General features: G+C 36.9%; 1 protein-coding gene across 1 annotated transcript in view; it reads left to right on the forward strand.

Annotated features, from left to right (window-relative positions):
- Positions 1 to 3: 3 nt before the first annotated feature.
- The window catches only part of LRRK2 (leucine-rich repeat kinase 2), a gene marked incomplete at its 5' end in the record, with an annotated part of 65628 nt that continues 51604 nt past the window's right edge, over positions 4 to 14027 (forward strand). The window contains 5 exons of the mRNA XM_010018598.1: positions 4 to 15; positions 4240 to 4346; positions 8443 to 8531; positions 10520 to 10654; positions 12383 to 12517. Coding sequence (XP_010016900.1) covers positions 4 to 15; positions 4240 to 4346; positions 8443 to 8531; positions 10520 to 10654; positions 12383 to 12517 — 478 coding nt within the window. The remainder of the gene's footprint in view (positions 16 to 4239; positions 4347 to 8442; positions 8532 to 10519; positions 10655 to 12382; positions 12518 to 14027) is intronic.

The raw sequence follows: 14027 nt of genomic DNA on the forward strand, positions 1-14027 counted from the left end.
GCAGGCGTGCAGCAGGTAAGGGCGCCGGGTCCGCGCCGCTCCGGCTTTGCTCCTTGGTATGAGCCGAGCCCGCAGTCCTTTCCCGGAATAAAAGTTACCGCTCTGCTTGTTTGTTTCTTCTTAACTTGCTCTCGTCAGGGCCTCTTCATGAAGTGCTGCTGTTCTGTAGCAGGGCGCTATATCCGCCCGCGTTTAAAGGGACAAAGCGTTCCAGCTTGCTGCGGGTACCACTCACTGCATTTCTATCTAAACGGCATAAGAAGGTGAAGTAGAAAATAAAAACTAAGCAATGTGAACACTGTATGGCACAGGCTTCTAAATTGCCAATAATGTTATCTAATGTATTTTCGACGGAGCATTATTGAATTCTGGCATGGTTAGACAGACTTCTGAAAAGCACAGTTTTGCAATACGAATTCATACATCTGTAGCCCTATCCTGGAGAGCTGTACTGGTCCAGTTATTTTTTTAGAGGGGGGAGGGCGATTCTTTTGGCTAAGAGTAGGTTTTTAACTTTAAGGTTCTACTTGGCTGCTCCTGCAACTTAACATTGGCCCATTTAGATGAGGTGTGGCACTTGAACAATTCGATGTTATACTTATGGTACAGCTGCCAGACTTGTCATATGGAACAGCTCCTTCCTGGCAGGTATATATTCAATTTCTGACTATGTTATGCTTAAAGGATGTTTATAAGCTCCAGATTTCTGTGCAACTCACTTGACTTTTTTTTTTTTTTTTTCTAATTTTATTAAGCCCATTTGTCCAGTTACAATATTTTTGGCATCTTTTACTTTTTTTCAATTCGAATAGAAGATAAAACATAAACTATATTGCAAATGCCTCTTAAACAATGATGTATTTTAAGGTGGGGCTCTTTTGCCTGGTAGACCTTAGCTAGAGGTCAAAAGATTAAAATATGAAATTGTATTTGTGTAGTAATTATCCTGGAATAACAGTGATCCCAGGTTTCCTTTGAAGAATACATGTCTGTGCAGACTGAAGTTTTAACTTATTTTACAGTTCAATTGTCAGGTCATTAAGAAAAATAGAAGGATGAATCAGCAGTTATTTTCAGGATAAGGCATGTTTTGTATATAACAGTTTTGCAAAACCACTGCCCAGGAGTTTAGACAAGGAAGTAAAAATTATGAAACCAAACCACAATCAGAAGTAGGTGTGAAATGACAGCACAAGAGTCTCAGAAGTGCACGAGGAAGATAGTGATTGTTTAATTTTCATTTTAACCATGTTAAAGTGCCTCACTGGTTTCATAGAGAATTTTAAACTGAGTTTACTCTTCTCTCTGCCTACACTTGCAGTTGTAACAGTGTTTCAGTTTAGACATTTTAGAGCTCCTTTGCATTATTACGTATTAAAGTGTGAAATTCATAGCCAATGCAAAGCTCAAATCCTGTTCTTCACAAAAATGTCATAGGCAGCTCTTCCTTCACATTCAGTTGTGATGTTTACAAACATCCACAATATGTTAGTAGAGCTCTTGTCTTCTTGCTTCTCTCACTGTGATTCATTTACAGTCTTTGTGAATACACAATTCTCACTTTGTAGCAGCAGTGGCATAATGTAGTCCTGATTTCAGTGCAGTCTTTTCACACTACTAATGAATTTTCATTGAATAAATGCATTAATCAACCTCTTCTGCTTTTGGTTTTGTAATAAATTTGACTCACATAAGAGAATAAACATAGTAAGAGATATATCTGAAGTGAGGATTTTCCCTCTCCTCCTTAACTGCTTTCAAAGCATCATGTTGTGCTGCTGTTCCACTGCCTTGTGTGGATTAAGTTTGCTTAACCCTGCAAGCTTCTTTAGAAGCAGGAAGGCACCAGGCTGGAAAGTCAGTAGTTCCTTAAAGTAAAATAGATGTCTTTAAGTAAGTGTGGTAGTTTCATACCACAGTTACTCTAGCAATGACTGAAGCAGCTTAGAAACTCTAGAGCAAAATATGTTTACTCTTGAGTAAAGAGCAGTCAGCAGAGCTTTATTGTGTCATCTAGAAGGTGTGACCTAATGTAATATCAATTCATTGCATGCTAGAAATGAAAAGGGTCTGATTTAAAAATAACACCATTTCAGTGCTGCTGCCAGCTGTTTCTGTGTATAGGACCTGTTTGAGTAAGAATGTCTTTGTTTACTGTTTGGTTTTGTGTTTGTTTTGTTTTTTTCTTTCCTTGTGATCTTTCTGATTTCTGTTGTTTAAAAGACCCTTACTTTTTTACATAATTATTTAACATATAATAAGTTTTCTGTTATCTCAGGTTGTGATTTTAATATTGTAATATTGACCACATGTCAGCAAGCCAGATGTTTCCATTGGTCTTCTCTAGATCCACAGTTCTTATGAATGTTTGTTGATACTTGGAGTCACAACAATCCAAATAAAAACGTTTAATGGAAATAAAAAAATCATCAGAAACAGTTTTAATACAGAAAGGAATTTTCTAAAATCATTAAGCTAATTTTCAGCAAGTTCTAAATTTTACAGAAAGTTAGGATGGCATGAGGTGGGAATTTTAAAATGTTGTCTAAGCAAAGCACAGTGTATGAGTTAGTGGTCACCTATACAATGTCTTTGCCATGCAGATTTGAGGTTTCTATCTTACTGATAAACTCTGTTTTGTTTGGAATATGGAAAATTAGGTAATTACATACCCTCCTCTCAGGGAAGACTGATGGTTGCTAGGACTATTCTTTGTACCTGTGTTTAGTCAGGACTCCATTACACAGACCAGCTATATCTTCCTGAGCGTCCATAGTAATTGGTCTGCAGTCTCATGCAAAGCAAGCGAGCCTGGGATCCAAGCAAAAGAAGAGCATGGAAACTGGCTTGTGGTCAAGTTCAATCTGCAGACATTAAAGTTGTACTTGACTGATAACATTTGGCTCTGCAAATCAAAACAGAAACAGAACTACTGCAGACAGTGTGAACATAACCCATGTAACCATGTATGTGAAAGATAAAAGCAGAATTCCGTTTCCCAGGGAGCTACATCATCATTTTCATACTTGCCAAAGCTCTGGTGAAAGCTGTCTAGGTTCAACCCTATGGTGTTCCTATGAGTGTCTCTACACTATCAGACTTGCAGTTTCATCTCTCTAGTCTTGCAGACTGCAGGGTTAGAGATCATGTACTTTCCAAGAACTTTACAATTAAACTTTTTGGAGGTAGCTGTTTACATTCCTGTTGTTGGCTGTCCTGTCTTGACCCTTTTGCTTCACATAACTCTTCTGCTGAAAACCTATCCAGTTACATATAGTTTTTGAGCCATACTTAGATTATGTCTTGACCCTGTTCTTAAAGGACAGACTTACTTCCACTGTTGGTGTTGGGTTTTTTTTTTCTTTTTATTTATATGGCTAAGGGAACCTTTATGCCTTGTTTTCATTCCTTTTTGTAAAATCTGTTTCATCTTGGCTTTTGACATTGCTCAGTTCACTTCTTGTCTTTCAGTACAGCGGGGTTTTGCTTACTGCATCCCCTGTAAAGCCCATTCAGTCATATCACCCTGCACATGCTCATAATACATCACATTTATCTAATACAGAAGACCAAAGGAACAGAAAAGGAACATTTTTTTGTTTTTGCGTTATTTAGTGATGTTTGAAAGTCAAAGAATTTGCACAGGATAGGTAGATATTAACAAACATATTTAGTTTAGCTCATCTTTCCTTCCTTGTGATCTCAAAACTTTCACTGCCTTACCACATTTTGAAAGCATGGAGTGCTGAGGATGGCGAGAATATGAAATATATAGTATTGCTTAGGTATCTCATCCCCATTTAAACATTGGACACCTTTAAAACCCTGTTCTTTATCCTTATATTTTGCAATTAAATGGCAGATTCTTATGGAAACACCCGTCTTCAATAAAGCTGGACTCCTGTAATAGTGCAGTGGTCTTCCCTGGCCCATAAGGACATACTATGGATCTCTGTCAGCATCTCTTTTAACTGTGTCCCCTTTATCCTCAAGCAGTGCTGAATCACATTGAGAGTGTTGTGTTACTACAAGCAGTGCATTCAGAATCATTAGCATATCTGGTTTACCTTCATCTTTTCACTTTTTATGTCCTTTGTCTTTTGTGTTAATTTTCCGTTATTGATTTAACAAGATAACTTTTCAGAACATCCCTCTTGCAAAACCCAAGAATATTAGAAGACAACATTGATGTTTCAAATAGAATATCTCTCCTAAAATAGCTATATTTTTGTTTTACAGATGGGTTGGTCACTTCTTTGTAAATTAATAGAAATTTGTCCAAGTACTCTACAGAACATAACTCCTAAGGATGTTGGGAAGGACTGGGAAGTACTGGGTGTTCACCAGTAAGTATTTTGTATGTAAAGAGTCTTCTGGAATGTGTGGTTATCATGACAGCATCTATATGCAATGAAATATGTTTATAGAACTTTGTTACATCAGCCTCTAAATGGTTGAGGATTTTTGTGGGTTTTTTCAGCCTTCATAATGGGAGACTCATGCAAGCAGGAATCTAACCTGTGTGTACAGATACCTGGAGAAAGTAAAGGAGACTGAGCTAGGCTCTTCTCAGTGGTGCCCAGTGACAGATTGAAAAGTAATGGGCACAAATTGAAATATAGGAAATTAGACATTAAAATATTAAACATAAAAATCTCCTTCCACTTTAAAAACATTAAAAAACAAGCAAATTTTTTATTTTTATTTTCTTTTTTTTTGTTTTAGTTTTTTTTTTGAGGTTGATCAAACACTGGAACAGGCTGCCCATGGAGTTTGGAGTTTGTGAGAGGCTGCGAAGTTTCAAACCTTATAGATATTCAGAATCTGACTGGACATGGCCCTAAGCAGTCAGCTGTAGTTGACCCTGCTTCTAGCTGGAGAGTTGAAATAAGAGACCTCTAGAGGTCCACGCCAAATTCAACAACGCTGGGATTCTCTGGTTATCAACATCTTCCATTTTAATAGACAGATGCAGTATTACCTGGATGGTTGTGTGTGCATATGTGTTTTCTTTCCAAATGTGAGGAATTATATCCACAAGCCTAAAACAGTGTGGATTGAGAAGAGGGGGGATGCTTGACACCTAATCTTACTGTCTAAAAAGTAAGCAATAAACCAGGTCACCTCAACTACCTGTGAAGTCAGTGGGCACAATTACCTTCAGAGAGCATGGTTCATTCCATCTCTTTAGTAAGTTATCCAGGAGTAAACTGTGGTTTGGACTTGCTCATCTCCGTCCATTAACCATTGGGGGAGCCTAAGCAGCTAGTTGAGGGAGCCTAAGCAGCTAGTTTCTGGATGGCTGTGGTTAGATGGGATGAAAACCCACATAGGTTAGCTCTATAGTTGTCACATAGCACAAATGCTAATTGTAGATGTAGATGGTAAAAATGGGGAAGATGAGCTTGGATTGCAGTTCTTTTTCTTGGTCAGATTGCCTCATTCAGGGCTGATAAAGACAGGAAGAAGGTACAGCCTTATACTCCCCTGGTGACTATGCCTCTGCCTTTATAGTCTTCACCATACCTTTCCTTAGAAAGGTTGCTGTTGTAAGATCATTTGCATGAAGATGCAGCTTGGGTTTGTGGGTTTTTGCTTGTTCGTCTTATGGTGGCTAGAGTACATGGTCAGTAGGGGAATGAACTCCCTTGAAAGAAGTTTTGACAATTTTTATTAGAAGATGAAAGTGATTTTGGTTGCTTTTTATGAGCAAGAAACAAGAAGCTAGTTACAATTTCTTTGGCAGCTTAAAGTTGTGTTAATTGAAAGCTATTCTGAGACCTAGAGATATTGCTGTTCATTCTGGGTCCCAGAAAAATGACTCTTTTGGGGCTGATCTTTCCCATAGCCGCTTCACAGCCCATGCAGTGCATGCAGTTGAACAAAGCATCCTTTTCAAACTCAAACTTCACTAAAAATCTGTTGATAACATTACTGTACATGATTCCTTTCCGCTACCAGAATTTTAGCCAACTGTGTATCCCTGTCTGACAGGTTGACAGTTTTCCTTGCTGTGGAGAAACTTGTTCTTAGTGGAGGAGTAGGCTCGGACATATTTGTCAGTGCCAAAGGCAGAGCAAACCAACCAAATTATATTTCAGGTTCCTTGTAGGTGGATTGGGCTACTACCATGCATCAGCACCATAATGAATGTGTGCTGTTTGCAGCAAGGCAGGAGACAGTTATGGTAGAGAAGCAAAGCTTTTTGGTTTGTTGTTTTTTTTTTCGTTTTCCCAAGAAATTTTCATTTTTGTGTGTATAACTATTTTAGAACAGAGATCTTAAGCGGGGAAAAAACATTTGTTTCCTGTCTCTCAACCATGGGCCAACTCGACCACATTACAATCATGTTTAGAAACAATAGTTTCATATTGCTGTAGATGGTCTTGACAGGCAGTGTAATAATTAGTCACTGTTACTGTGAGGAAAAAGGAGGGAAATTCCTTCAGTGTATTTGCATCCCTTTTACAAGCTCAAAGAGACTTCATGAGATGTTTCATAATCTTTTATGTTAAACTCTCATACAGTAGATGAGGTTTAGAAAATTTTACATCCTCATGCTTGGTTATACTTGAAATGGAAGGGTGTATGCAGGGAATTTTCTCCTTGTATGAGATATGCTTTAGTGTGTGATTATTTTACCCTGCAGTATACTGAGACAGCTCATGTATTACATTTATCATTTATATATCAGCATTTGCCTGAAACAGGTCACCCTGTATAAAATGCCCTCTTCCCAAAGCAGTGTTCCTTCCCCACAGCAGAAATCATGAGTCATTGACAAGGTAGACAGGAAGAGATGTTTAATAACTTCAGAGCATTTGATATCTCAGTGGGGTTTTCCATTCATGCAGGGTGTAAAGAGCAAGGAAGTCTAAGCCGCAGCTACTTAAGGAGTAAAGAGGTGAAGGAATCTTCATCCCATGTACAGTTTCTACACATGTATGCGTATGCACACACACCTGAAATGCATTAGTAATGCTTAAGACTAGAACACTTTAATCAGGATATTGAAGCAGATTTAAGACTGACTCTTTAGCTCTCTACCAGCTTGGTTAGAGTGGCTCTTGTTTTTGTCTTGATTCATCACTCTACTTCTTAGATCCATACATGTGGGCTGTATGCTGGGATGATAATTTGCTTCAGGACTGAAAACCCAAATGCCACTGTCTATCCTTGCCTGTAGAGTTTTAAGTCCAAAGTGTGCATACAGAAGATTCAGTGAGGTAACTTTAAGTGCTGCTTTTTTGTTTTTCAAGAGAGTTCAAGAATATTGCTGAAGTAGTACAAACTGCTGCACAATCATTTTTATTAGATATTATATATACAAAGAGTCATATTTGAAGATTATTAAGATTGCAGAATCAAGTTCTCCGAAATCATGAAAGTAAAAAAGAAATGAAGGTTTCTTTAGGGGTTTTTTTTGTGTGTGTGTGTATAAGCCTATCCATTTTCATTTTGTTTTTAATTACACAATCTGGATTATTTTTTTCCCCACTTTTGGGATATGCTTCATTCAGCGCAAAATTAATGATTATGTATTTTCTATCATTAGCGTCATTCAGTGTTTGGCCCACTGCCTTATCTACTGTATGCTAGTGATACCTTCTGTGAAAACTGGCGTATTCATTTTCTTTTCAGCTGTTCTTAGTGTTCATCAGTATTGTCTCAAGCTTTTAAAATTTTGTTTATTTGAGAAGGTGTAATGGATTTGTGATCACTGTATTACAGATAGTAGTTCAGGCAAAGTATGTTTGAAGTACCCACTGATTTTTGGGTGCCCAGTTTGATACATGCACTAGATTTTTCAGAGTACTTAGTGTTGTTTGGCTTTCTCTGTTTAAAAAGTCAACTTCGGTTGGCTCTGATGCAGCATTTCACAGGTTAATATCCATGGGTCTCAGGTTGAGCCACCCGGAAAATAAGGATACTCGATGGGCAGTTTATGAAATGTTTCTTTTTAGTGATTTGTCCAGCATCACAAAAATGCTGTGTGGTGAAAACTCGGATAGGGTAGAGTTCTTCAAGATGCTGTTCAAGTTATTTTGCTGGGAAACTGCTGCTTCTCTTCCAACAGAACCTGTAACTTAGCTTTTGCTACCTACAGAACAGTGCTGTGCTCCATAATCCTGCTTTCTGTAGAGTAACACCACCCTGAATGAGCCTAGTCCTCTATAAAATTTATATAATTAAAAATTAAGGTAAAATTAATAAATTATGCATAATTTTTAATGAATTATGATAATATGTAGAACACTAACATTATTTTATTGCTAACTTGAAAAAACATAAACTGAAATAAATGTTTAAAAAATAAAAATTTGGAGCTTTTTAAGCTTTTGCTAATTTCTGTAACTATTTCTTTTTTAAAGAAAAAGTTTGATAAAATTCTGTGTATGTTAATATTTCTTTAGCCATAATTTTTTTTCTTTTAATTTTTAGACAAATTCTTAAAATGCTTACAGTCCACAAAGGAAATATAAATCTCTCTGTAATAGGACTGAAAGCTTTGAATCTACTCCTCATGTCAGGTATTGTGTGGTTTACTTTCCTACTTTGTCTAAGCCTTTAAAACACAAAACTGTCATATAAAGTGTGTGACTGTACATGTCAGACCTGATTTTTCTCTCTTGGTTTACTCCGTGACGTCACTTGTAATTTGTACTTGTATATGAAATAATAAGAGTACTGTTTTGCATCTTCTTTACCCAGGTAGAAATGATTCTCTAAGTTGCAAGGCTGTGAAGAACATGACCAATTAATTTTGCCAACTTGTTATTAGCATAGACACAAATACATGCTTTGAAGTACTTAAGTAAAATAACTAAAAGCTAATTTTTTCTTACCTAAATATAAGTTTGGTGACATTCTGACTTGCTTTCTTTCATACTGGTTAATACTTCTGAAAACAGTAAATCATCTCTGACATTTCTGTTATTTTGCTTTGCAGAGACCTAATCTTGCCAGGTACTGAGACCTTTTCTCATGGTGCTGAGATTCTTGATCTTTTGTTGAAATTAAAGAGAAACCTTAAAGGAGAGATTATGCATTATGCCATTTTTGTAAAGATAGAGTATAATATTAGCACAAATTGTTAGGTTAGGAATGTTTCCATTGACTTTAACAGGCTCTGTAATCAGCCTTATTTACAAACTACGGATTAGACTTGAGTTAAAGGTAATGCAGCTGTCCAAGCTTCTGCTGTAGGCAGTAGAGCAAGACAAGCACTTTCAGAGGATAGTTCATGCTGTTCATTTGTTTATTAGATAATATCAGTTATGTCTTGAACCTGTTTTCCTCTCCCTTTTGATTGTTGAGAAATATGGAGGACTAGTTTAGACTGGATGCCTAACTTTTTATCTGCTGAAGTTGGGTAATATAGATGGTGTTATAAAATGTTGCACTGTGTGATTGATTAATAATAATAACAGCAAAACCTGACCATTTGTGAATAACTGTAATCAGCGGCTTCTTTCTTTTAACTGTGAGGTAGCGTAAAGGGTCCTAAACTGTTGACTGGATATTCCGTAACAGTTTATTCCTGACTGCTACTCATCTCAGCAGTTCATTAACCAAACTTTAATTCTCCTTTCAACTACATTACTTCAGAAATTTTACCTTGTCAGAAAAACCTCTTTATTACTCTTTATTTCTATATGTCTGTATAGTTGATTTGTGCTGTATCTGGAGCTGACAGACCAGTGTGACTGCCTTATAGGAAGTTCTTCTCTTAAAAAAAACCAAAACCAACCAACCCCCCAAAAATTAGTAAGAAAAACCAAAATAACAAACCCCAAAAAACCAAAATAAACCTCAAACCAACCCACCCTAGCTGCAGCTGAAACACTGGAACAGACATTATGAATTCGACTGCTGTTGCTGTAAGCTTGAAAAACTGTCATAAATACAAATCTTTTTGCCTTCACATGCTATCGGGTAATAATTTTTTTCAGGATTTTTCAGTGTCATAAGAGCAACAGTGAGATTGGCTTTTCAGCTCATTATCAGGCTGAAGAAATGGCTGAGAGTGTGAGAACAGGGTTTCATGACACACATGGACTGATTTCAAGGTTGAGTGTAGCTGACAGGTACATTTGAAGTCCGCTCTTTTTTTTCTCAGGCAGTGTAGTCCTGCACTCTTCTTTCCATCAACCTTGCTTCTTAGTGAAACCTTTCAGCTTGCTGTGTCTGTAGAAAGTTTGGATGGGTTAATTTTATACCAGTTTAATGAGTTGAAGTGGATCATTGAGAGGTCAAACAAGTACCAAAGCAATGCAAAGTAGGAGCAAGAGTGGAAACTGTTTTTGGCAGTAATGTTTTGAAACATCTCAGTTGTATTGTAAAATACTACCTTAAGAGCTAACTTCCTCATGTATTATACAAGAACCTTGATTTCAGCTGTCAAAGTAAATTTTAAGGACAGTATTAAAGAATTTTGGATTTTAATGCTTAAGTACAATGCTTCAGTAAAAACATTGAGAACTCATCAGTACAACATGTAATCTCTTCTGCTATTCAGATGTAATTGCTTTCCTGCTCTTGGAGGAAGAGGTGGATGTGTTTTCCCTGGTGTTTAGTGCCATGCACGCCTTCCCTAAAAATGAAGACATCCAGCAACATGGATGTAAAGCACTACACAAACTTTTCGAGAAAGGTATTTATATCTTGTAGTTCATAAGTTAGAAAAATGTATAGGTTAGAAAAATGTATAGGTTAGAAAAATACTATGTTAGAAAAAGGTATGGGAGGGGACTACAGATGTTTGTTTAAATGCAGTAAATGAATTCTTGCATTCTAAATTGTTTTATGTATTATATCTGTTCTTTGAATGAGTTAGCACAAAACAGGTTTCCCAAGTAATATCACAATTTTTCTAAATTAGAGCAATGAATATGAAAATCAAAATGCCTCTTCATTTCTGACTCGAGTTAACTGAAAAGATGGGATTCAACATTACTCAATAACACTAGAACGAAGAGTAGTTAGATTTGATTTTAAATCTCAGAAAACATGATTGTTTATTTAAAGACTGGTAAATTTTAGTAACGTGTAAACAGTTCTAAAATCAAGGTAAATGTTTGCACTTCAGAAAAATACGTTATTCTGCTTTTTATCCTGACAATGCTAGAAGATAAATGTGTATCTGTTTGGTATTTCTGTGTTTCATCTGAGAAATGAAGTCAACATGTATTGAATTTCTGCAAAATTCTAAGGAACTGTGCATGTAATGGCCAGAAGTCCCTTTGTTGCAGCAGCCTTGCTTTGCATTGAGTTTCTTGGTTCAAAATAAATATTAAGGAATATAGCCAAGTCCACTGTATTCCTTTGCTTCAAAGATAGTCTCCATTTCTTCAGATTTGTTCTTTCTGGCACCATTTTAATATTGCTTTTTCTGTCTTCCTCCACGTGTGCCTGGAATGATCTTCTGCATTCCTTCCCCTCTTCCACTCTCCTGAAATACTTTTGTCCTGCTGTATTTTCTCTTTGGTCTCCATAAAAGTCTGGGCTTCTTAGATTTTCTGTGCATGTTTTTAATAAGTGCCTGATTTTTACGGATCTACGGACTGCTCCATCTTCCTCTTGATGGCAGTGCTAATGTAACAAGTTTCTAGGCTGCTCCTGGCTATGTTTTCCTGCCTCTTGTCAGTTATTGTAATGTGAACATTTGCTTAGCTTGAACCAGATTCAGAAAGTGATTCTGCTTAGAAAATTTAAAATGTGTTGTTCTTTCTCAACCTGGATCACTTCCCTTATCTGGTTCGTTGCACGGCTACGCAGTTATGTCAGTACAAATGACAGGGGGTAGGGATGGAAAAACCTTAAGCCATTATTTCAATGGAGGTAAGATATTATTAAAGTATGGCTGTAGTTTTGTGCAAAGACCTCCATTAATAAAAAAAAAATAAAAAATGGAGAAGTGAAACAAAATCATAGAATATGCAAAATGACATTACATCAAATTGGTTTAACTGTATGCTTTAGCCTCTCTTTCACTTATATAATGTTGTGGTGAATAATATCTGAAGTTAATTCTATGAAAAAAGGCTAAAAGAATTCTTGTAAAATGCTGATTCACAGGGAAGCATTTCAAAGTTATAACTCAGTTACATAAAGCGTAATAGTAAGTCTAATGCAAGATGTGTTTTGCTCAGCTATCAAATAAAGTGTAAGCTAGAAAAAGGTGTTTATAAAGTAGCTCAGTTTTCAGTAAAAGGAATAATAACTGTGAAAGATGCAGTATATGGAGAGTACCTTACTTTCTGTGAAACATAGAAAATAAATATAAGGAAACTTGATTAAAATAATTGTCTTTTCTCATGTTGTACCAGGGTATGAATTATTTCCTCAAAACATACTGTATCTCTCTTGCTTTTCAATTTAGTTCCAGAAGAGCAGCTGACTGAATTTGTTGAAAGCAAAGATCATATGATCATACTGAAAGTATTTAAAGAGTTTCCAGAGAAGGAAGAGGTGATTCTTCCTGCACTTTATTCATTACATTCCTTAGCTGGTCCATGTAAGTTCATTATTGGAAGTTATTTTCAGTACATTGTTTCCCATGGCATACATCAGCTCACCTGTTAAAAAACAGTGAGAACTTGTTGGGAGTTGCCAGTAAAATCACTTTTCTGTTTTCATTGGGAAATACTGGTGTGTAATTTTTTGTGACAAATTTTCATACTCAGTCATTCTGGTAAAACCAAAGTCTCTCATAAAGAACAGAAAGAGATTTTCTTCTGCTTGGAGTTAAGTGGTAACAAAGATGCTTGAAAATAAGATGTATTTATTGACTTTATGTATCTTCAGTGAGTTTGGGTAGCAAGTAAAGAACACTGTTGGCAGGGATTGTTCCACAAGGGGAAAATTGTACACGCAAATCCAATGGCCAGGGCTGAGAAAATGTATCTGAGCTCAGACACCCCCTCTAATCATTCAGTGGTGGCTGTGATAAGGAGCACTGGTAGCACTGTGCATGTTACAGAGTCTTGCAGTGTCCTCAGGTGCTGTGCAATAAGACTGAAAGAAAATGTCCTCATTAGGTCTCGTCTTCTGATAACAGCAGTCCCTGTTGTGGGCAAAATCAGATCCTGAGAAATGTGCTTGATGACTTGTGTCAACTTGTTGACAGCAATTCGATCTTATTGACAGAGAGGCAGCTCTTGTCAGCTTCCTGCTAGTGGACACAAGCAAGCACAGAGCAGGGTCCTGCTTTCCATGTTTTCCGTGAGGTACATAATGTACTCCTGCAAATGTGATTCCTGACAAAGCCTTGCTTATACATCCTGTCTGGCTCTGTTTGAACTGTCCTGGCCCCATGTACGCCACAAAACAAGAACCAGACTGGAGTGTCCCATGTTTCATCAGACTCCAAGCTATTCAGTTTCTGTTTCTCCAGCTTCTTGCTGTTCCAATTTGTGTTTAAAAAAATTAAGTATTCCTTGAGCCAGAAGTAACTTTACCCTAGCCCAGAAGTTACTGCAATTCTCTAAGGAAGAGTATGCCGGATTTTAAGTGCTTTTTAAAACTGTAAACACTTACACAAAGTGTAATAAGGGCATGACAAAGACCTGGTGTAAAGTAGATATTTAGCACTCTCATTTCTGATAAAAGATTGAAAATAGTCAGAGAAACAGAGATAGCTCACACATGAATATGCAAAGTGAGGCTACTTCTGCCAGCATTCGTACTCTTGTGACATTATGTAATACCTGCAAGAAAATGTATTCCTTTAAGGCCACCATGGAGTAAATCATTCACTGTAAGTACATCCTTTAGCTTATCCAGTAGTAAAATGTTTGCCTCCCTATGCCCTGAAGTTCATGTCCCTATTCCAAATGAGTTACATCAAGGATTTGTACCCCACTGTGCCTTCTTGCACTAACATATATGTAAACTTTGTTCCAGTGCACGTGCCATGAGAAATTGGAGAGTAAGAGTTTATTCCAATGTGGTACAAGAACTCCTAAATATCAGTAGTTTTAATGGAAGGAGAAAATGCTTTCCTGCTGACTGTCCTCCAAACGCCA

The sequence above is a fragment of the Nestor notabilis genome, unplaced genomic scaffold, assembly GCF_000696875.1.
Source record: "Nestor notabilis isolate BGI_N333 unplaced genomic scaffold, ASM69687v1 scaffold11577, whole genome shotgun sequence".
In the NCBI taxonomy this organism is placed as follows: domain Eukaryota; kingdom Metazoa; phylum Chordata; class Aves; order Psittaciformes; family Psittacidae; genus Nestor; species Nestor notabilis.